Genomic DNA, 22,675 nt, shown 5'->3' with positions numbered 1-22,675 from the left:
TTCTATAGCAAGTACGAGTATACGACTGATGACGACAGAGATTATTGCCGGTCTGTTTTATTTGAGAGGTCGGAAGAAAAGTGTTTTATGACAAATGGAGATAATACTGAAGTGAAGCTGTCTCGATCTGTGGTTCCTGTGCCATTGGACTCGTTCTTGCTCATTCAAGTGCAGCTTAGCTTCGGGGTAGTCGGAGACTCTGTTGATGAAACAATACGGTTCTTACCTGGACAAGTTGTTTCATCTTTCGACATCCAGGGAAGTAGCTTTGGTATCCGTGTTTCAGTTGAATGGAGTCGCGGATAATAAATCTTGTTATTCCGTTGTGCATTAACCTAGAACATCTGTAATATATTTTTGTGGCCGCAAATTCTTATTTCAGACAGGAAACAGCCGTCTGAAGCAAGACGCGCTGTTTTGTGGCCGTTTTTGCTCTGTAAGCAATGATTTAATTCCGTCGCTATGATTTTTGAAATTGTCTGCCAACATTGAGAAATTAGAAGAAATAAAATCACAATTCATTTATCTGGAAACTTAATTGAATAAATTTAATACTCCGTAGTTCAAATTTCCGTCATAAATCAACACTAGTACAGAAAGCACATAAAATAAAACACTACCCCGGTGTATCAAAGGCTCTCTCGCCTATGACGAAATAAGGGGTTATAAAAACTGAAAAAGCTGAAATTAATTTATTTCCTGCAATTTTTCTAATTTTTTTTTACTGTAAATTAAACATTGCGCCGAGATTAGATGCACATTTTGACTGGCTTCTGTAGGCCTTCCTCTAATCCCTCTTCCTTGAATCCTTAATTTGCCCCCTCTTCCGGATTTTAAGACAGAATCTAAGACGCCAAGCATCAATGATGAACTCTGGTACGCAAGACGCTACTCCCCACAGCAAAGAGTGGGGCCAGTAAGGTGTGCAGCGAGGCTCGTATCCAATGTGGCGGATCCCAGCCTTGGCGTAGCCTTCTGTTGACGGCACAAAGAATGATGATCGCTTGATGGAGGCCATCTTAGTCGCTACGTATAATGGGACCTGTAACCAAGATGCATTCAAATCATCAAGTTCTCGAATCTACTGATGGAAAAAATAAGCAGTCTTGGAATGATGTCACGTAGCTTAGAAAAACGATGAAAGAAGAAAAAGTGAATGAGACTACATCTCCGGCGAGAATAGTTATTTATCCGGACTAAAATGAAGTATCAGAGTGTGGACACGAGTACGCGAGCTCATATGAAATGTTCAAGTAACATCAGTTTTATACAAGACATAAGCTATATAAATTAGCTAGCTCATTTATATCATCACAGCGATCCGTAAGTAATGTACAGTCAGTCACCAACCTCGTAAAGAAGTCTACAACTCGAGAAAAACATGAACCAACCCTAAAATATCCTAATGCAATAATTCGATGTAACCTACGCCTACAAGTCAGAGAAAAACATGAAAAAACTCCAAAACATATTGTAGCTTAGTCTTACAAGAAAAGAAAACCAGGCCAATATAAAATTCTGTTACGTTAGGTGTTCCAAATCCGATCATAAACAATTAACACGACAATTCCGAATCTCTGCATCATTTAGGGATTACAGAGAGTCAAGGCAGCAAACAAGTTGATCTTTCGGTTCATATCAGCTACAGAGTAAAAGATTAGAACTATGGTTCAAGCATCTTCTACATTTTATATTCTTTATTTATCATGTTATAATTTCATTACAGTCTGCAGAACATCGAAATCAAACATCAAAATGATCGGTCGCAACTTATTAACATCAAGTACTAAGATTTAACTGAATTCGCATCCAAGATCTAACTTCCCAATACCGATTTAGAGGTGGAAACTGTAACTACAACAATAAAACCCTAGTTATTTATCATGTTATAATTTCATTACAGTCTGCAGAAAATCGAAATCAAACATCAAAATGATCGGCCCCAATTTATTAACATCAAGTACTAAGATTTAACTGAATTTGAATCCAAGATCTAACTTCCCAATACCGATTCAGAGGTGGAAACTGTAACTACAACAACAAAACCCTAGTTATTTATCATGTTCTAATTTCATTACAGTCTGCAGAACATCGAAATCAAACATCAAAGTAATCGGTCCCAATTTATTAACATCAAGTACTAGATTTAACTGAATTTGAATCCAAGATCTAACTTCCCAATACCGATTCAGAGGTGGAAACTGTAACTACAACAGCAAAACCCTAGTTATTTATCATGTTATAATTTCATTACAGTCTGCAGAACATCGAAATCAAACATCAAGTACTAGATTTAACTGAATTCGCATCCAAGATCTAACTTTCCAATATTGATTCAGAGGTGGAAACTGTAACTAAATTGGCTTGAAACAGCATAATCATACATAGTTTGGGATCGGCTCACATGAATCATCATCTAAATCCGTTTTAGTCTTCAAAAACAGCTTAAAACATACATGATCTTAAACTAAACAAACATTATTACCTGGCACTGAACATCAATCCCCAAGTTCTTGTATTCCACATACAAACACCTCGAAAACTGATCAACATAACTGCAAAAACAACCACCAAGAACCAAACTTTACACATCTAAACTCCAAAAAAACTCAAAAAAAATCGAGTTAGTCTTCTGTAAGGCGGTTTTACACTAATACAGTTATAAAACGGATCCAAACACAACCCTAATAGTGTAAAACCACCTAAAAAACCCGAAAAAATCACAGAAAAATCGAGTAATTCTTACGCTTTGGTCGCAGCATAAACAGAATAAAGAGGATCAGAAGGAATAACAATAGCAGCACCAGAACCAATATTAACAATTGCACCTTTTCTCCTCTTAATCATATTAGGTAAAACAACATGGGTAACTTTACTAATCCCTTCAACATTAACCTTAATTAAATTCTTAAGTAAATCTTCTTCAACTTCATGAAAATATCTAGCATAAGGATAAGAAACACCAACATTATTAATCAAAACACCAACATCTAATCCTTCAATTGTTTCCTTAATTTTCACAACACCTTCATCTAAATCCCCAGAAAAGTCAACAACAACAGTTTTAACCTCAATATTTGGGAATTTACCCTTAATTACTGCAGTAACATCAGTTAATTTTTCTGGGTTTCTACCAATTAATACAAGATTAAGACCTTTTTTAGCTAATTGAATTGCAAAACCTTTGCCTATACCATCAGTTGGACCTGTTACTACAGCCCATGACCCGTATTTCTTTAGATTCTTTGCGGGTCGGAGGAAACTGATGTAAACCCATTTGAGAAGAGTGAAAAGGGTTTTTAAAACTGTGAAGAAACCCAGGATTAGTAGAAAGATGATGTATTTTGGTTGGGACATGAGTTGGTGGAATACACAGGCCGCCATTGTTGTTGTTGATGGAGGTCTGTGGGATTGTCGATAACAGTGTGTAATCCCCTCGTCACGATAATGAGGAAATGAGATGGATCTTAAGGAAGGAAGGAAAGGGAGGACTATGAAATGGTTGTGAGAGTTGATGGAGTATTTAATTTGCACAGAATGATGGTGTGAGTGGTTGGAGGTTGTTTGCTGTTTTTTCCGGCAAATTTTTGATAAAGATACGTCTTAAATAATAAACGGGTTAAATTGATGAATGAGAGAAAACGTAGAACATCTAAAGTAGACTTGGTAACCGGTTCAATTGGGTCGGGGTCAAGTTAGGAACCAGGACTGTTCGGTCGAGTCAATTTCTGGTTTGTAAGATTTCGGGTCAAGTTAGGAACCAGGACTGTTCGGTCGAGTCAATTTCTGGTTTGTAAGATTTTGGGTCGGCTCGGGTCATTTCGGGTTCAGGTCATTTTCGGGCCAACTATTATCATGTTATTTATGAATAATAATCACTTTGCAACAATAAATATTTGGTTTGGGTCAATTCAGATTCTGCTCACACTCGAGTCTTGAATCCGGGTGTCGGATTTGAGTATGAATCAGGTTGGGTCATTAACTCATTCATGTCGGTTCAATTTTGCCAGTTTAGTTTTAGTCCAGGAGAATGGTAAATTCTTATCAGTTATCACATTTAACTATCAACTTGTCTCATTGAAGACGGGCACTATCCGTCACAAGCTGAAGACGGATAGTGCCCCTCTCACAATATCACAAGTGAGAGGGCAAGTGGGGTGTTTCATTTAATTCTCACTTGATTTCCCACTTGCATATTGTGAGAGAGGCACTATCTGTCTTCAGCTTCTGACGGATAGTGTCGGTCTTCAATAAAAATTTATGTTTAACTATATGGGATAGTATATGATCCGTTTTACACTTAAAACGGACATTATCGTTTTAAGAAAGAAAGACTAGTTGGTTTGCAAAAAAAATGGTTGTGAAAGGGGATGGAGTTTGTTAATTGGTTAATTAAGAGAGTATTTAATTGGGAGAGAATGAAGGTGTGAGTTGTTGGAGGTTGTTTACTGTTTTTTTTTCTTGTTTAAATCGAAGGTTATTTAATTTGCTAACATGGGGACAAGTCGGACAACTGGACAAGTATGGTGTCACAAACCCACAAGTCACAAGGAAGTAAAACTGTTTATAAGTCGTCCCGCTCATCTTATAAGATTTATATGACCCATTGAATTAGCAGGTATAAGGTAGGTACCTTTAAAAATCCACAAAAGTTCGATTCTTTTACCGATCTCAAACCCGCCTTATCCATGAACCGTATATTCAAGTGAGCCTAGGTGCCTAGCTCAGGCCCTACCCAAGCTCGCAATGGGTCACCTCTACATTGAAGGTGAGAGGATGGAGATCCAATAGGAAAGATTGGATCTTTGGAATCATCATATAGGGGTCTAGAACTCTAGATCATTTTCCCATGAACCTCTACAAATAGTCAATTTTACATAAATTATTATGGTAAAATCGTCTACTATTTTTCGTAAATACCTTATAAAATAGTTATCAATTTTGTAGTAGAGAGGTGTGAAGAAACCCAAAGTCCCACATGTGAGGGTTGTCCCACATTGATAAAAGAGGACTTTATAAGGCAAGGGGCTACTCCCTCTACTGCCAATTGGTTTTAGAGTGGAACCATCTTGGGCCTACGTTGTGGACTTTTTCTCCTCCGTTTGGGTGTGGCCCAGGCCCGTTGTTGAATTTAACAAGAGGCGTAAGATGGTTTAATTTTTAGTCAATAATGAAGATGGTTTTTATTTGTAGATTTAGTTGCACATGTTTTAGTATTTTATTTAAGTAGAGTTGAATTTAGCTCCTTTATTAATAATAGCTCATAATAAAAATTTCTATGAAGTTTCATTTTGAATTAATCATGTTAGGCTTGGCACTATAATTTTACGTTCGAGTTATTAAAAAATCGAATTATACATTCATTAACTTAATATTTAATCTCATCTGAATCATTATAATTATAATCATATTATTATTATTAGGTCATCAATTAAGCTAACTCAATTTGTTATTCATGGACCTCAAATGGGTCGTTGAAGGTTGATGAGCTAAATTACCTAAACACAAAGTAGGCAGCTAGCTTACAACATTAATGAGCAACATGGTTTTAGACATCACAAATGGGTCGTTGAAGCTTGCGACGGGCCAAATACAACCCACATAGAGAGATAAGACAAAAGCAAATTGTCTAGGGAGTATCATATTCTTTTGTCTTATTTATCCACGTGGGTAGTATTTGACCCGTCGCAAGCTTGTAACGGATATACCCGTCACAAGGGAGACTTGCTGTTTAGACATACACGTACTTAAGTTTCGCAAATTCTTTTTTAAGAGGAACACTATCCTTAAAACGGGTCTGAAAAGTGAAGAGTCAAACTAACATAGGTCATGAGTTCATTAGCTAACAATATATAATTACCTTTTTTTTCAAAAGAAAAAAACCAATATACAATTACCGAGATAGCCTCATGAACACTGATGAACTGAACCACATTGGTAAACCTTCTATCTAAAGTCTAAACACATATTCTCATTTGTGACGGACGAAACGTGAACATTTAACGATAAAAAGTAATCATTATCTGATAAACGAGAATTTATAAATAGTTATTTTACTTATTTAATCATAAAAATGGTCACAATTTCTCCGTCATAACATAATCGTCATAAAAAAGACCAACTGCTATCTAAAAGGCCATTAAATAGAAGTCATAGACTCATTGTTTAGTCCACTTAGCTCTTCTTTGAATGCCTACAGAGAGCCTCCAAGCATCAAGGTAACCCTTTGGAACAAAGCTAGTGGCACACCATTGAAGGTAATGTGCCCAATAGGGACAACACCTTGCTTCAAACCCGATCCTCCTGACCGCAGCTGCCACGTAATCCTCTGCCGTGGGCACAAATAGGGACGACCCCTTGACTAATGCCACCTTAGACACCATACTTGTTGCGACGTAAAGAGGTACCTTCGCCACAAATAATCAATTTTAAAGGTTACTACGACCACATTTTGAGACAAAATCGGTAAAAAAATAAAAATATTCGATTTTATTGGAAAGTAAATTTACCTGACATTGCACGTCTATCCCTAAGTGCTTGTACTCCACATGCAGGCTTCTTGAGAATCGATCAATATAACTGCACACGAGTAACGATAGATTGAGACGATTACATGTGACGATTCAAGCCTCCCCAAGAGCAAAATCTTGTAGAGCATTCTTGGCCTGAGTCCATGCCTAATAGACTTCGAGCTTGTCACCCTCGGGTGGCTTACCTGGTATACGTGGTTTGCAGGCTATCACGTACACTCGAGGGTTTACCCAGTGCGCACCAAAGGTAGCGGCTGCGGGTTCCTGTTAACAATACTCCCACAGATAATATTCCCATATCACAAATCAAATCAAATATTCATAATCAATCACAATAGCTGTCAAATATGTGTAAATATAGCAAAGACTTTATTACTCCTCTAATTGTATCAATTAGGTGATTGTATATAGGCTCCTCTCCTAAAATAGCTTACCTTGTTCTACTATAAATATGTATCTCACCTGTCAATAAAAGTTACACCTTTCATTCTTCTCAAGTCTTATTGTCTTATATGGTATCCACGAGTCTCAATCGATCCAATCCACTCCGACCAAAACGCAACTCATTCAAACGCTCAAAACACCACCTCCCTCACCCGATCTCAACCATGACCAACGCTCAAAATGATACCCTTATTGCCAACCCTCACGATGCCGAAAAACCCCTTACGGCACCCAATCTTCACCATGTAGTCAAATTGAATCCTCTTAATTACACCACATGGAGGTTTCAATTAACCAATATTCTATTCGGCTTAAGCCTTTTAGGCTTCATCGATGGCAAGCAACCCCGCTCCCGCCGCAACCATCATCGATCGCCAACAAAGAAACACCAAACCTCACCCATATGTCTTGGTTGAAACAAGACGGGCTTATTCTTGGTGCTCTTATGGGCACCATTTCTGCCGCCCTTCAAACCTTAATAGTTAGGGCGAAGACCTCGAAGGAAGCATGGGACAAACTTGCCCATACCTATGCTAATCCGTCGCGCATTCATATACAACAAATTAAAACCAAATTTGATTCGATTTCTAAAACCACGGATCAAACCATTACCGAGTACATTCACTCGATAAAATCTTGTGTTGATCAACTTGCTCTCATGGGCAAGATACTTGACCCTGAGGACGTAATCTCAAGAGTCCTTAATGGACTCGATTACGATCTCTACCAACCCGTCATCGATCAAGTTCGAAATCGTGACACAGCAATACCTTTTGAAACCCTCCATGAAAAATTATTGCAACAGGAACTACTCCTCACGCATAAACAGTCCGCAACCCAAAACCATTACCAACCCTCTGCCAATCATGCATTTAAAAACCAACACAATAATCGTCACCACAACCGCTCCTACAGCAACCAAACTCAACCCTCTGTCACCTACAACCACCAATCTCAACCCACTGCTTCTTCGCACAACCCCAATACTCCTCGCCCGTTCAAAGGAAGGTGCCAATGGTGCCGCGAAACGGGTCATGTCATTGCCCACTGCCCTATCTTCCGCAAACTCTTTCCTAATATCACCTTCCCTGCCCCACCACCAAACCGATATCACCAACCCCAGGCCCATGCCGCGGCCCTGTCCAGTGACTCGGTTCCTAACCCGCACTACTTACTGGACAGCGGTGCCAGCCACCATGTGACACACGACCTGGATACACTCGCTTTCCACTCTCCTTACTCCGGTCTTGATGAGCTTCTGATTGGAGACGGTTCCGGCCTCACCATCGCCAACACAGGTAGTCTTAAATTTAATGGTATTCAATTAAATAATGTACTTCATGTTCCACAAATATCACGCAATATTATATCAATTTCTCAACTATGTCGCGATAATAAAGCCTATGTTATTTTCTCACACGATTGTTTTTTTGTTAAGGCGATGGAAACGGGAACCACTCTTCTCCAGGGCCGAGTTAGAGACGGAATTTACGAGTGGTGTCCACCGAACCCGAGTGCATACACCGTCAACAAAGGACTCGCACCACTCTCCTTACATCATAGATTGGGTCATCCTTCATATGATGTAATCAAAAATATTAATAAAGATTTGAATTTTGTTTCTACTGACTTTGTGCACTGTGAATCTTGCAATGTTACCAAAAGCAAGAAATTACCGTTTTCGCAATCCTCATTTCGCACCACTGACTCGTTACAATTAATGTTTTCCGATCTTTGGACGAGTCCCGTACCATCATTCGACCATTACAAGTATTATATCATATTTGTTGATCACTTTAGTAAATACATTTGGATGTATCCGCTTAAACGAAAATCCGACACCAACCAAGTATTCCTTCAATTTAAAGCAATTGTTGAAAAATACTTCAACAAACCAATTAAACATTTTTTCTCCGATAATGGAGGCGAATATGTTAAATTAAACACAACTCTACTTAATAATGGCATTTCACACTCAACCTCACCTCCGCATACTCCCGAGCATAATGGATATGCCGAGAGACGTCACCGTCATATAGTTGAAACGGGCTTAGCACTTCTCAAACACGCTCATTTACCCACTAAATATTGGCCATTCGCCTTTAGCACCGCTACCTATCTTATTAATAGACTTCCCACAAGGTCCCTCCAAGGCAAGTCTCCTTACTTTATGCTCCACAACAAACAACCTGACTATTCTCACCTCCACAATTTTGGTTGCCTATGTTACCCATGGCTAAGACCTTACACCAAACACAAGTTAGAGGATCGCTCCATTCCCTGCGTTTTCGTAGGATACTCTACCACTCAAAGTGCCTTTCACTGTCTTGATCCTAAAACTCATCGTATCTATACCTCTCGCCATGTAAAATTTTATGAGGACATTTATCCCTTTGCCACCACCACCACCACATCACTACCCTCTCCCACGACTGAAGAGTGGACGACCTTCAACCTCCACATTCTCCCCCGTCTACCCCCCACCAACGTCACCCTCCTCTCAACAACAGCCCCGTCCCACACGACCAATTCAGTTTGTCTACACTCGTCGGCCGACAACCTCCCACACTCAGCCTGACACCACCTCAACACCAACTGAAACCGCAATTCCCTCCTCAACTACCAACCCCATCGAACCCACTACCACCATTCCTACAACGACCTCCACTACCTCAAATCCCAGCACCTCCCGTCCACAAACCAAACCGCCTCCACCGGACAAAACCATCACAACTCGTCTTGCTAATAATATTCGTAAGCCAAACCCAAAATATGCAAAACTCGCTCTTAAATCAACCTTACCTACCACCCTTCCCAACACAATAAAACAAGCTTTAGTACTCCCTCATTGGCGACAAGCCATGCAGGAAGAATACGATGCGCTAACCCGCAATAAAACATGGACACTAGTTCCGCGCTCGGCTGCTCAGAATATAGTTGGTTGTAAATGGGTATTTAGAAACAAATTCAATCCCGATGGAACACTTAAGCAACACAAAGCTCGCCTAGTTGCAAAAGGGTTCCATCAAAGACCCGGTATTGACTACACAGAAACCTTCAGTCCAGTTATAAAACCCACCACGGTTCGTCTTATTCTTTCTCTAGCTGTAACCAAAAACTGGCCTATACGACAACTTGATGTTAACAATGCCTTTCTCCAAGGCACTCTTACAGACAATGTTTTTATGACTCAACCACCCGGGTTTATTAATCAAAATAATCCTGACTTTGTTTGTAAATTAAATAAAGCAATTTATGGACTGAAACAAGCTCCTCGAGCCTGGTACACTGAACTTAAAACATATTTATCTTCAGTCGGTTTCAAACAATCTATTTCCGACCCCTCATTATTTATTTTACAAACACCTACCATCACTATTTACATGCTCATTTATGTCGATGATATCATAATTACTGGACCTAATTCATCGCACCTCCAAACCTTTATCACTAAGCTCTCTACTAGATTCTCATTAAAAGACCTTGGACCCCTATCTTATTTCCTAGGCATCGAAGTCACTCCGAACACACTCGGAATTCACCTAAGCCAATCAAAATATATTCATGACCTTCTAAACAAATACAAGATGGCCGATGCCAAACCAAATACAACACCCATGGCAACATCTCCGCCACTTACTCGTGAAGACAACCACTCTATTCACGACCAGTCTAACTACCGAGCAATAGTAGGGAGCCTTCAATATTTATCCCTCACCAGGCCTGACATTGCCTTCTCGGTCAACCGCCTAGCTCAATTTCTTCATCATCCTACCTCCAATCACTGGGTAGCCCTCAAACGTCTCCTTCGTTATCTTCAAGGAACACAAACACACGGGATTCAACTGTATAAAGACACGCCTCTTTGCCTCCATGCCTACTGCGATGCCGATTTTGGTGGTGACAAAGACAATTACATATCTACTACCGGTTACATTGCCTATCTTGGAAGAAATCCAATTGCCTGGTCCTCCAAGAAACAAAAAGGAATTGCTCTCTCTACAACGGAAGCGAGGAGTTTCGTGCTATCGCCTCCGTCACAACGGAGACCCGTGGCTCGCAATCTCTTATCCGAGTGAATATCAAAGTTCTCCAACCTCCCGCCATCTTCTCGTGACAATATTTCCGCTACTCTCTACGCCAAAAATCCGGTCTTCCACTCGCGCATGAAGCACATGGCCATCTCCTTCCACTATGTCAAGCAACAACTCGAACTTGGTCAGATACGTATATCTCACATCGCAAGCAAAGACCAACTAGCTGACATCCTCACTAAGCCCCTGCACAAACAACAATTCCATGAACTACGGGACAAGCTTGGTCTTATCACAAGAACGTCCAACTTGAGGGGGCGTGTTAACAATACTCCCACAGATAATATTCCCATATCACAAATCAAATCAAATATTCATAATCAATCACAATAGCTGTCAAATATGTGTAAATATAGCAAAGACTTTATTACTCCTCTAATTGTATCAATTAGGTGATTGTATATAGGCTCCTCTCCTAAAATAGCTTACCTTGTTCTACTATAAATATGTATCTCACCTGTCAATAAAAGTTACACCTTTCATTCTTCTCAAGTCTTATTGTCTTATAGTTCCCTCGTCACCAAAAAAAAAAAAAAAAAAAAATATGTACTCCGTAATTTCGTATGGAGTTAGCATGTAACATGCAAGTAATAAACATTATGCCCTTAAAATCGGAACATACTGAATATAAGATGAGTAAACAATTTCGAGTTAACGAGGATAAAACTTACGATTTAGTAGCACCGTAAATGGCATAAAGAGGATGAGAAGGCACAACAACAGAAGCACCAGAGCCAATATTAACAATTGCACCTTTCCTTCTCTTAAGCATCCCTGGTAAAACTGCCTTAGTAACTCCCATTGTTCCTTCCACATTTACCCTTATAACCTTCATCCAAACCTCTTCACTAACCTCATGGAAATACATCGGTTTAGGGTACGATATCCCGACATTGTTCACCAAAACACCCACATCTAACCCTTCAACAACCCTCTCAATTTCCTTGGTAATGTAAGACATGCCTTCTGATAAGTCGATGGCCATCGTAATGATTTCAATATGAGGGAACCTTTGTTTAATCTCGGTCGAGACTAAGTCGAGTTTAAGGGAACTTCGACTCACGAGGACGAGGTTTAAGCCTTTGGAAGCGAGTTGGAAGGCGAAAGCCTTCCCAATCCCATCGGTTGAGCCCGTAACTAGTGCCCAAGAACCATATGATTTCTTAAGGTCTTTCGCGGGTTTAAGAAACGCGATAAATACCCATTTCAAGACGGAGACGAAGTTCATGACAATGTGCAAAAGACCTATGTAATAAAAGAAGGAAATCCATAGAGGATCTTTGAAAGCTAAAAGCATGGTGTTTTTTTAGTTTTAATGAAGTGTTACTAGTTCACCATATAAGGAGATTATGGGATGATGATGATGAACCCTACCATGTGGTTGATTAGTGATGTTAATCACATCAAAACCTACTAATCTGGTTTAAGTAACTTTTTGATGGGACTGAAACTGAAATAATGTACTCTGCATTTATATACAAAAATAAGTAGGGCAAGAAAAGTGATTTTTTTTAGGCTAAGTTGAAAGAAATTACTGAAAATGGTTCCATGAAGGACACAAAGAAAGTCGTTCAGTCGCACAACGACTTCAGATGCCAGTCGCCCTCTAGTTGAGCGACTTGGCTCAAGTCGCTCAACCACAGGGCGACGCGACGACTAGGCTCTGAAGTCGTTGTGCGACTGGGCAACTTTCTTTCTGTCCTACGTGGACCCATTTTCGGTAATTGTTTTCAACTTAGCCTCTTTGTTTGCCTCTCAAGTCTCAACACCATTTAAGAAAACTCCAGAAAAGTTGTAGCAATCTTCATAAATAGGGGAGTTGGTTAACAGTTTGCATGAAAAAAGAGACCATATAATTTGAGCAATAAATTTATTGTAGGGGAATAACTTCAGTCTTCAGTATTTACTAGAAAAAATAGGACCAATGTGTCTGAAGGGACCACAGATGTACGTAATCAGAAAACATAAAAATGACATATAATGATAATTGCGTCGAGAATTGCATCGACTGACTACTAAGTCAATATAAGACATCATGAAGAAGACTTTTGGCACTTGACAAGCACCAAGTTTATGTATTGAGGAGATGATATAATGAAAAATAAATAAGAGAGAGTTAATAATGCACTGAATTCGAATTTTGATTTATGTCGAAAAATGCTTCTGAGTATGAATACAAGTTAGATAAAAACTAACCACGCTTCGCGGAGAAGGATTGACCTTGCAACACAAGTTTATGTCTTTGAGACATGTGAAGCTTTAAGCACCAGTTTTACCCTTTTTTTTTTCTTCCGGCAGTAGTCCTTCGAGATGTAGGTCGAATAGCAAGATGGGCCAAGTAGCTCAAATTCCTCAGAATTTCAAACTATATATTGGTGAGTCTTTCATGAGACAAACCAAAATCCTTGTACTTCTCGCGTGTCAGACGGTCTTATATAAGTTTGTGTGGCTAGACAGAAAGAATGGTCCAATCTTGATGGGGAGATCATGATGGCAATATATCTTGTTCATGACCATTGTGACTCGGATCCTGTACGAGATGGTTTTGGTGAAAAGGGTCATCAGCCGCTTGTACATAACTGAGCCTTGGACCGACATTCCAAGTCGTAACCAGCTCCAGATCATCGGCATTCCCTTCTGCTTCTCTAAATTTCATGTAGAATGTGGATGACCAATAATCCCTAACCAAATTCTTCAAAGAAAATTAGTTGTTAGTTCAAAGTTCCGACTTGGAGAAATTTGTTTGTTCTCGACTTTGTTGATTGAAAGGCCGGAATGTGACTTACGGTTCTCATCAAATGCAACAACTCAATGACAGCACTTTTGAATAAATTGGGGTGGGAAAGATCAATAGTGTTTAAGATTTGCTCCCGACACCGGTGAGATATATTCACTTCCATTGGAGCGCCTGGCATGAAAAATTCCGTCAAGTCAAATTCTAAGATGCTTTCAGAGAAGCCTCCTCGAAAATAACAGGAAAAAGAAGTTTCAGATACTTAAACCTGGAACAATATACTTCTGAATAATGTGTCTTGCCATGTAGATTCTTCTGACGGAATCATCAGTAGGTAAATTTCCGAGCTCTAGGACTTCATCATAGAAGTGTACACTCTCACCAGCCCAACAACTGCATCTCATGAAGAAAAATGTTTTAGTTTCCTCAAAAGGTGCTTTAAAGAATACCCTTCCTAATTTCTCCGTATATCATGTGGTAGGGAGTCGATCTAGCATAACCACATGTCTAAGGTACGAGACCTGAAGGCCTGAACGCAACAGTATTAAAGCTCAAAAGGTAGTGCAAGTGCTCTGCCTCTACCGTACTTCAGGTTTTACCTAGATTGAACTCAGTCTAAACCAGATGGCAAATTCTTGTTTCAGACGGACACTTTTCGTCTTATTTTTCAGACGCGCATATGTGACCATTTTATAGTTAAATGTAACCACAATGGTATAGGCAGTGTTACAGCTTATGGTAACTGGTTTTTCAATAGTGGTCACATTTAACTGTAAAATGGTTACAAAATCCCGTCTTGTTATTTCAGACCAAAAAGGCCCGTCTGAAGCATTATTCAGAAGTGCATTTTAAGAATGGTATCCACAAACTGAAGTAAACCCGAGGACTGTCTACCGTATCTCCACAGCATTGTCATTAAAAAAAAAAAAAAAAAAAAAGAACATTAAAAAGATTAAGAAACCTGTCTGCAAAAGCCATGAAGGAATGGCGAAATTTTTTGCTCGAAAGAAGCTTTTCGAGAGGCTCATCGCAATGTGCGGACATTGGTTGTTCTCTTTGTGATGCAATTCCATTGTCGGAAATTCCTAGAGCCTGACCCATGGTTTCAAATTCCGGGCGGTCTGTGATCCTTAAGCTAATTTGTGACAGAAGTGGTTGCGAACTGGACAAAGAGAAGAATGCCAATACAAACGTACTTGCCTGTGAGCCATCATTTCAACCAAAGGCAAAGAAAAGAATCAGCTTTTTAGTTTTTACCATAACCTCAAATTTGAAAACTACCAACAAAACAACAGCCTTGATACCAAAATGATTTAGGGATGACGGGCATGAATATCATTTAAAATGCTTACCATAAGAGCAAGGAGAAATCTGGAGACGACTTGAAGCCATTTGTCATCATGGATTTCATTCAAAATATAAGCAACCACCCAAAATCCTGAGTGACAAGTAGATTACAATTACTTAATAGACTATTCTATAAGCATAAAGTCGATTTAATAACACGGGAGATGTGGATCCTCAATATTGCTCACACGAATAAACATTTCAACTCGGTTTAAATGGCAAATCTTTGTGAAAAACAAGAAATCCAAAGTCATGTGTTGTAGATTTTTATTAAAACCGATTTCTTTTTTGCCTCGGTTTAAATGGTTTAAATCGGTTTAACAAGAAATCCAAAGTCATTTCAACTCGGTTTAAATGGCAAAATCGGTTTAAATGACATAAGGTGATGGTTGAATAAAAGGCATAGTAATAAGATGATAAAAGAGCATACCAACAGAAATCGAAGAAACGAGAACTCCACGCCAGAGGTCTTTTAGCTCATGGAATCTAAAATCGACATGCTGAATAGACCTTGTAAAGCCAACCAAGATAACAACATAAAGAGAATGCAGAAACACCACTGGAATGGTCCATTGAACATTCATTTGACATTTATGGTTCAATGGTTTCTTGATATGTATACCTGAAAACCAGACATCCGAGACACAGATACATATCAACATAAGCAAATCTAGTCAAGGAAAACTTATACGTGAGGACGGACATTAGCCTTATTATGACGACTTATGCTACTAATCTGTATGCATTTAATCAAGCAAAATGAGATTCATACGGAAGCAAGAAAACCACATTCACGCTGTACCCAGTAGCAGCTTAATAATCTACTACAACAACAACAACAACAACATCAGAGCCTTAATCCCAAAATGATTTGGGGTCGGCTGACATGAATCATCCTTTAGAACTGTCCATGGGTGAACGCACACCTCAAAATGCGAATAGAAAAGGGAAAATGGAAAACAAAAGGGAGAGCGAAAATGTAATGGAAAGTCAAGGTAAACTTAGAGGTTTTAAAATCGAATTCCGGATTTCTTTTATAAAAACTTAAAATTTAAATCGAGAGAAAAGATTAAAACGATTTTGAAAACCGAATTAGAATTAAGGATCCGGAATGCCTTAAAAGTAAACCAAGTAAAATATATAAGAAAGTGGTTGGTAAAAAAGTGTAATAAAGGAGAGAAGAACAAATAATTTAATAATCTACTACAAGAAAAAAATCAAGTAACACCGCTACACTTACACGTAGCTCCTGCAATCCATGGTAAAAGAATTAGTGGTAGAAAAAACCGTGATCTTATTGCTGGTAGCCGCTTCCTACAGTAGATAAATTTCAGATAATCAACTTAGATAAGTTGTCGTAATAAAGGCCAATGTAGGACCTAGCCAATTTACGGTACAAAATATACTCTTTAACAGCTAGTTTGCAAATTTTAACCGTAAGAGCTTATTCTCTGTGTTCTTAACTTCGACTTACTTGACAAATACAAAATACAGATGATAGACCTGTACTATGCGACAGCTGAGCAGCATCCCAAATCCGAAAGGTCCTTCAGCCCAAACTGTACGCAAGACCCCGAAAATAGTAGAAGTTGCAGGTTGATATCAGAAAATCACAGCAATGGTAAGTAAAGAGTAAACTGAACTCGATATAAGTGAAGAGCTACCTGCCCATACATAACATGACTGCCACCAATGTCTCTTCTCAAATTTAATCAGATTGACTGACATCTACAAGTAAATCACGTTTAACAAATTAGCAATTACTCCGTAAAATGCAAGCAGTGAGTTCTTGTAAGCTGTATGAGATGGTCTCTTTTGCGAAGACGCGTGCTTACCACAACAGATGCCAAAAGATTGAAGCTAGCAACAATTTGGATAGCAGGAATCCAAAAAGCACTGCCTTTAGGAATTGATAGCTTGTAAATCAGAAACGGAAATGCCGAACGAGCAAGAAGCCTATCCAAAAGAGAAAATTCATGAAGCAAAATACAATCTTCATTCTGAAAACTAGAACAGTGATAACTGAACTGAATCTCACTGACTCTTGTTGACATAATGTAGTACTCGTTCCGTCTCAATCATTTGTTTACCTTTTATATTCATTGTGAGGGGTAGTTTAATCAACGGTAAACAAGTGATTGAGACGGAGGGATTAGATTTTATCAAAGATCCGAACTTTGGATACTAAAATTGGATTTTTCATTAAAATGGAGGCACTAATACTATCATCTAATCTGAATAACACTATCATGCACTCCGTCTGTCTCGTCTATTTGTTTACCTTTTATATTCATTGTGAGGGGTATTTTAATAAAGGTAAACAAATGATTGGGACGGAGGGATTAGATTTTGTCAAAGATCCGAACTTTGGATACTAAAATTGGATTTTCATTAAAATGGAGGCACTAATACTATCATCTAATCTGAATAACACTATCATGCACTCCGTTCGTCTCGTTTATTTGTTTACCTTTTCTATTTTGAGGAGCATTTTAATCAAATGTAAACAAATGATTGGGACGGAGTAACAAATATACAAACATAAAAATTAGGCAAATTAAACCCTAATTAAACAATCTAATCAATCTAACACATCAATTGCAGAAAAGGTAAGAACTTTCACATAAATTCATCAAAATTTAACATTAAATTGACATTACACAACAAACCCATACCAAAACTACATTAATTAAACCACATAAACATCCCAAATGAGCAAATTCATACAAAAAATTCATCAAAATAAGAGTAAAGATTTAAAAAAGGAAGAAACTTTGGGGTAACATACATAAGGAAAGAAAGGGAAGATATTGAAATGGCAACATAGTCACTTGGGCATCCTCCTGTTACTGAACATCTTCCCATTTTTTCGACTTTTTTCGTGTACGATTTAGTAAAATCCGTATATGAAATAGTATCTCGATGTCGTTGAGTATTTGTAGTTTGTTGAACAGTTATTATTGTTAGTGTAAATGATGGAAGTATTAGATTTTCTGACAAAGAAGTCAAATTGTAGTGTTGACCATTGACCAATGACATGAGAATGATGAGACCAATCACACTGAAAAGGTACAAAATGTTTACTAAATAAAAAAGCGGTTTTTTTTTTTTTTTTAAAAAGCGGGTTATAATGTCATTCGTAAATATGCTCTGTTACGTGTTTTATATGAGACTACGTATTCGGTATTCCATTGTTTCCACCTGAAAGTAGATAAAAAATGGACGGGTAACGGAAACTCATGAACCAGAATAACATAAACTTATACTCTCATTGGACTCACTCCTTTATTTTCTATATTTTCCTGTTTTATTTTTACTTTTAATACCGCTTTTTTTGTGAACGAATATTTTATTACCACTTATCAAATGAGCTATGGAGTACTATCTGTAGTACTTTTTCTTACAACTATTTGGATTTTGGAGAGTATTACTTACCAGGGCAATTTCTGATGTGAATCAAATAGTTTGTAGTCGGGTTGAACTAAATCGAATGGAGATGTTCTCAACCGAGATGAGCTTAATATAGAATTTCCAAACTAGGCTCCAATTATAAAATGCCTCATACAGAAATAGTTCAGTTAACCAACTTTAATGTGAATAAGGCTTAATAAAGCTGGTAATCAAAAGATGCTGAGCAAATTTTTCCTGCAACTTCACATTTATCAGAAACCATGACTGTATTACAAGTCTAGCGTCTTTCAGTTAGGATCCGCGAGAAAAAAAAAGGCTGGAATCAGGTTAAGGCCTTAAGGGGTCTCTACAATGACACGGTAGACTAATTGAAAAGGATGTAGCGTAGCTTGGTAGCGCCTTACGCCCTTAAATGTAGTATAATCATTCATATTAGTCAGAAACCAGTATATTTTTTGTACAAAGTGCATGCAGAATGCGGATGTCGAATTACAGTGGAACATCAGTGAATCTGTTATAAATGTCACTCCAAATTATTTTATCTCAGGGATTTGTTTTGATGATCTTGATGTCTGATACCAGATAACCGCGCCAATAAGATTGTTCAGAGCGTGAGCTGTCATGGGCACGACAACGCTTGAAGTTACAATGGTTGCATATCCGTATGCAAGCCCAACAAATGTTGCCCTACCAGCATGAAAAGAGCATCCAAAGTTCAGCATTAGAAATTTAAGAACATAAAATGTAAGACGAGATTGAAATTATGCCAAAAAGAACACGATAATGACAGTATCTACCAAATGGCGAAGGAGATTTTTCTGCCACTTCCTAAGTGTAGAACTCCGAAAACAACTGCAACTGCTAGAGCACTTTTCCAGTTCAGGCCAAAAAGAGGTAACAGCGCACCTCGGAAAAGTAATTCCTGATACCAAATTAACCAAAGTAGGGTCAGAGATTCAATTTGTTTACAGTATGGCAAGATCTTTATGAAGAAGAATTGTTCATCCAAACCTCACTAATACCGGGAAGAAATGCAACAATCGGGTAATCGAAGGTCTGTAGGGACGTCAAGACCTGTATTTAGAGAACACCACAAATGTAAACAAATGGCAGAACTCGGAATGATTTAATTGTGTCACGAAGATTTACAAAACTCGCTATTCTTTATGATGGAGTTAAGCAAATGGCTCATTAACTGACTGCACTTCATTTCTAGGAGCCATTGAGGTGTAACGAGACAATGTTGTCGGGAAAAATAGTCCTTTTTCTCTAGAGAGAACTGGGAGTACCTGCGTGTTGGCTGATTGACTTGATTCGGCAAAATCTGGCCAGGTGTTTAGTAAGGTATATCTGGATACGGATATTAACACAACCAAACCTGCAATCAACTCAAGATGCCAAACCTCAAAACCAACTGCAGGAGACAAGAAATAAGTTATCCTCTTGAAACACACATGCCAAAAACCTCGAAATCAGATCGGGTAAGCTATTAGTTTATTCCTTCGAATGTGAAAGTTGTGAGCACATAACATTCATTTTGCTGAAATTTTACGCTAATTCTCAGGTGCAGATCGCTGGATTCACCGAGATCCTAGATAAATCGTATAACATGGGAAAAGGCAATGAACATACAACTTACAGGACACTTGAGAGCAGTCAAAGAATGGCAACCCTGCTTCCGATGCCAGAGGTGATATCTAAACATTTTTGTTCCGAGAAAGAGAAACACGGGATTACGAGCCAATGGGATAACACAAACATAAAACCAAATTTGTACATAAGAAATTGGTAGACATCAAAACATCAAGAGAAAGGCAGTAAAAAAAATGCATGCTTTATTTAACGAACAAACTACACATAGTTTCAGCGGTAATTAATTGATTCAACAATTTGAACATAACTTGCTTTAGAAATAACCTCTGCTAAGAACCAAGCAAGCAATGTATCGATGGCGCATTAAGATGTTAGATTCTCTGATAATAATACACTAACATGAATTCACAAAAGAAATTTCAAGTTCAAGTTCAAGTTCAGCTCATTAATACTCGTTGTAAGATATACCACAGGAAATACGCCCTTCAACTCTTATAAATGAATGAGAGAACGAGTAGCGTTCCATAGATACACCAGCTCTCCGATCAAGAAATTTCTTCTGTTAAAAACATCTCAATTCCATTAGCACCAAATACACAAAAAGTTCAGTTTACGAAAATCCTGAGGCCCCAAGTTCTTACACATAGATCAGCCAATTGCCCTATCGTCCCTATGAGATCACATCATCAATCAACTGGCAACAGTAGTCCTCATGACTCATAAATTAGAGCTCTTAGGTTTCATTCCGTAATTCGGAACTCACATAAGTACCTCAAATGCATGATATCAACTAGACAATGTAATGAAAGAACCAAACTATCGTACATAAATAACTATACTCGTAGAAAGCATCTCCTAGAAAAGGGGACAAGAAGGTTCAAAGAATAGTAACCTGCCGGATTGCAAACCCTAGAGCAGCTATCAACCCAGAAGTCAAAATACAAGCTTGAAGAACAGCCCTCCTCGACGGAATGACATTGCTAACTGAACTAGCCTCGCTTTTGCTATTCAGAAAAGATAAGTCTTCATCAACTACATCACGCGTTGAAGACAGATTACTGTCCACTCCATTGGTATCATCTAATGACTTAATACTTTGCAGTACCACCTCATTCTGCTGTTCCTTATTTCGCCGTAGTTTTTTCGCTGATTTTCGACTAGCAAACGCCACTACTCTAGTTCCACATCTTTCCTTCATAAGCAAAAATGAAGTCAACTAATTTAATCATACTAAAAACCTCAACTAAATACATTCCCAAATAAATATTATTCCCTCCGTCTCGGTCATTTGTTTACTTCTGGTTTTGGCACAAAAAGCAAGGAAAAAGGAGTGGGCCAATTATTAGATGACAAGTGGACCAAATTGAGTGCGGATGATCAAATTGCCCATCAAAGGCATTCCTAAAAAAAAGGTAAACAATTGACTGAGACACCCCAATTAGGAATAGGCAAACAAATGAACGGGACGGAGGGAGTAATACTTTCAATTATTCAATACATGAAAATTTAAACTCACTACTCAAAATTCAATCTTACATGATTTAACTGCAAGACTACATTATCCACTAATCCAAAACGCTTGAATGGGTCTCCACCTAATCAAAGATGATCACTTTTGAACAACAAAAGGCAAAATATACTAATCAAATCATCCAATGAAGTCTCAACATATCTTGAACTACATGCCTACACCGGGTATATCACGTCATCGTATACAAAGCCAATGAGAATGCTGAATTTGATAGCATTTTCCGTAAATAATTAAAAGCATAATCTACGATAATGTGGTACACCCGAATACCCGATGTAACTAAGAATTTTTCCAAATTACATGCATAAAACCAAATATGGTTAGTACTCCCTCCGTCCAAATCATTTCTTTACCTGACGATAAATATAAAAGGTAAACAAATGAATGAGACGGAGCGAGTATATATTTTCATCAAATTTGGCAATTAAAGTAAGAAAATCAAGAGATTAAAGGAAACTAACTGAATGGAAGATAATTTCCAAGGTGGGTCTTGGTAATTAAGCTGTTACATGAAACTCTCCACCAAAAATTATGTGCAGTGAGAAGAACCATTTCCAGTTTAGCTCATCAAAAAGATGTAAACTACACTTAAAGCAGGAAAAAGATGATTAAGAGTTTAAGATAAAGGAGTAAACTTGCTATTTGCATGAGATGAGATTAATCCATTTTGCTATAATAGGAACACAAATTAGATATTCATATGCTCCTTCCGTCCCAATCATTTGTTTACGTATCCTTATAAAAAAATATATATATAACGTAAACAAATGATTAGGCCTCAAGGGCTAATATAGCATCGAAGAGAAAAACACTTCAACTATGAGTAACATGTACTCCCCGACTCCCCGTCTCAATCATTTATTGACCTTTAATTAAAATAACTCTTATAATGAATACAAAACGTAAACAAATGACGAAAATAGCATAATTTGAGGTAACCTTTAGAACAATCAAGGTTGGTAGCATCAAGTTTGTGGTTGAAATTCAACAA

The 22,675-nt window shown here is 38.2% G+C and overlaps 4 protein-coding genes across 4 annotated transcripts; all 4 read right to left on the bottom strand.

The window, feature by feature from the left end:
* Window positions 1–521: 521 nt before the first annotated feature.
* On the bottom strand, window positions 522–3,592 carry LOC141598571 (very-long-chain 3-oxoacyl-CoA reductase 1-like). The gene is made up of 3 exons (XM_074418252.1): window positions 2,747–3,592; window positions 2,486–2,555; window positions 522–1,042 (listed from the first exon to the last, which is right to left on the bottom strand). Exons 1-3 carry the CDS (start codon window positions 3,382–3,384, stop codon window positions 788–790), a joined length of 963 nt encoding a protein of 320 aa, XP_074274353.1. The 5' UTR covers window positions 3,385–3,592; the 3' UTR covers window positions 522–787.
* A 2,238-nt stretch (window positions 3,593–5,830) lies between these two features.
* Window positions 5,831–13,082, bottom strand: LOC141598570 (very-long-chain 3-oxoacyl-CoA reductase-like protein At1g24470). Its single transcript, XM_074418251.1, has 4 exons — window positions 11,740–13,082; window positions 6,510–6,579; window positions 6,175–6,407; window positions 5,831–6,124 (listed from the first exon to the last, which is right to left on the bottom strand). Exons 1-4 carry the CDS (start codon window positions 12,363–12,365, stop codon window positions 6,106–6,108), a joined length of 948 nt encoding a protein of 315 aa, XP_074274352.1. The 5' UTR covers window positions 12,366–13,082; the 3' UTR covers window positions 5,831–6,105.
* Window positions 13,083–13,188: 106 nt separating this feature from the next.
* LOC141598567 (regulator of G-protein signaling 1) lies at window positions 13,189–18,193 on the bottom strand. Its single transcript, XM_074418249.1, has 11 exons — window positions 17,938–18,193; window positions 16,985–17,105; window positions 16,814–16,877; window positions 16,624–16,708; window positions 16,390–16,463; window positions 15,580–15,771; window positions 15,155–15,240; window positions 14,764–15,002; window positions 14,071–14,195; window positions 13,855–13,976; window positions 13,189–13,760 (listed from the first exon to the last, which is right to left on the bottom strand). Exons 1-11 carry the CDS (start codon window positions 18,186–18,188, stop codon window positions 13,554–13,556), a joined length of 1,566 nt encoding a protein of 521 aa, XP_074274350.1. The 5' UTR covers window positions 18,189–18,193; the 3' UTR covers window positions 13,189–13,553.
* Window positions 18,194–18,925: 732 nt separating this feature from the next.
* Window positions 18,926–22,535, bottom strand: LOC141598569 (uncharacterized). Its single transcript, XM_074418250.1, has 8 exons — window positions 22,146–22,535; window positions 21,690–21,748; window positions 21,046–21,345; window positions 20,200–20,257; window positions 19,850–19,974; window positions 19,572–19,634; window positions 19,358–19,482; window positions 18,926–19,247 (listed from the first exon to the last, which is right to left on the bottom strand). Exons 1-8 carry the CDS (start codon window positions 22,234–22,236, stop codon window positions 19,094–19,096), a joined length of 975 nt encoding a protein of 324 aa, XP_074274351.1. The 5' UTR covers window positions 22,237–22,535; the 3' UTR covers window positions 18,926–19,093.
* Between the last annotated feature and the right edge of the window lie 140 nt (window positions 22,536–22,675).

This window comes from Silene latifolia, chromosome 9 (genome assembly GCF_048544455.1).
Source record: "Silene latifolia isolate original U9 population chromosome 9, ASM4854445v1, whole genome shotgun sequence".
NCBI lineage: Eukaryota > Viridiplantae > Streptophyta > Magnoliopsida > Caryophyllales > Caryophyllaceae > Silene > Silene latifolia.
The sequence above is the reverse complement of the archived record's forward strand: the minus strand, read 5'-3'. Positions and strand labels throughout refer to the sequence as shown.

Bases quoted from the DNA above. Each gene is read 5' to 3' on its own strand.
- LOC141598571 (XM_074418252.1), bottom strand. From the start codon at position 3,384: ATGGCGGCCTGTGTATTCCACCAACTCATGTCCCAACCAAAATACATC. The intron at 2,556-2,746 runs GTAAGAATTACT...TTGTTTTTGCAG, and splicing joins GTTTATGCTGCGACCAAAGC to TTATGTTGATCAGTTTTCGA. The intron at 1,043-2,485 runs GTAATAATGTTT...TCTTGGTTACAG, and splicing joins GGATTGATGTTCAGTGCCAG to GTCCCATTATACGTAGCGAC.
- LOC141598570 (XM_074418251.1), bottom strand. From the start codon at position 12,365: ATGCTTTTAGCTTTCAAAGATCCTCTATGGATTTCCTTCTTTTATTAC. The intron at 6,580-11,739 runs GTAAGTTTTATC...ACTCGTGTGCAG, and splicing joins ATTTACGGTGCTACTAAATC to TTATATTGATCGATTCTCAA. The intron at 6,408-6,509 runs GTAAATTTACTT...TTTGTGGCGAAG, and splicing joins GGATAGACGTGCAATGTCAG to GTACCTCTTTACGTCGCAAC.
- LOC141598567 (XM_074418249.1), bottom strand. From the start codon at position 18,188: ATGTCATTGGTCAATGGTCAACACTACAATTTGACTTCTTTGTCAGAA. The intron at 16,878-16,984 runs GTAAGCACGCGT...ATTTACTTGTAG, and splicing joins ATCTTTTGGCATCTGTTGTG to ATGTCAGTCAATCTGATTAA. The intron at 14,196-14,763 runs GTTTCTTAATCT...CATGAGATGCAG, and splicing joins TTCATGGCTTTTGCAGACAG to TTGTTGGGCTGGTGAGAGTG.
- LOC141598569 (XM_074418250.1), bottom strand. From the start codon at position 22,236: ATGGTTCTTCTCACTGCACATAATTTTTGGTGGAGAGTTTCATGTAAC. The intron at 21,749-22,145 runs GTTAGTTTCCTT...ATCTTTGATTAG, and splicing joins TGGAAATTATCTTCCATTCA to GTGGAGACCCATTCAAGCGT. The intron at 20,258-21,045 runs GTTACTATTCTT...AAAAATGTTTAG, and splicing joins TAGGGTTTGCAATCCGGCAG to ATATCACCTCTGGCATCGGA.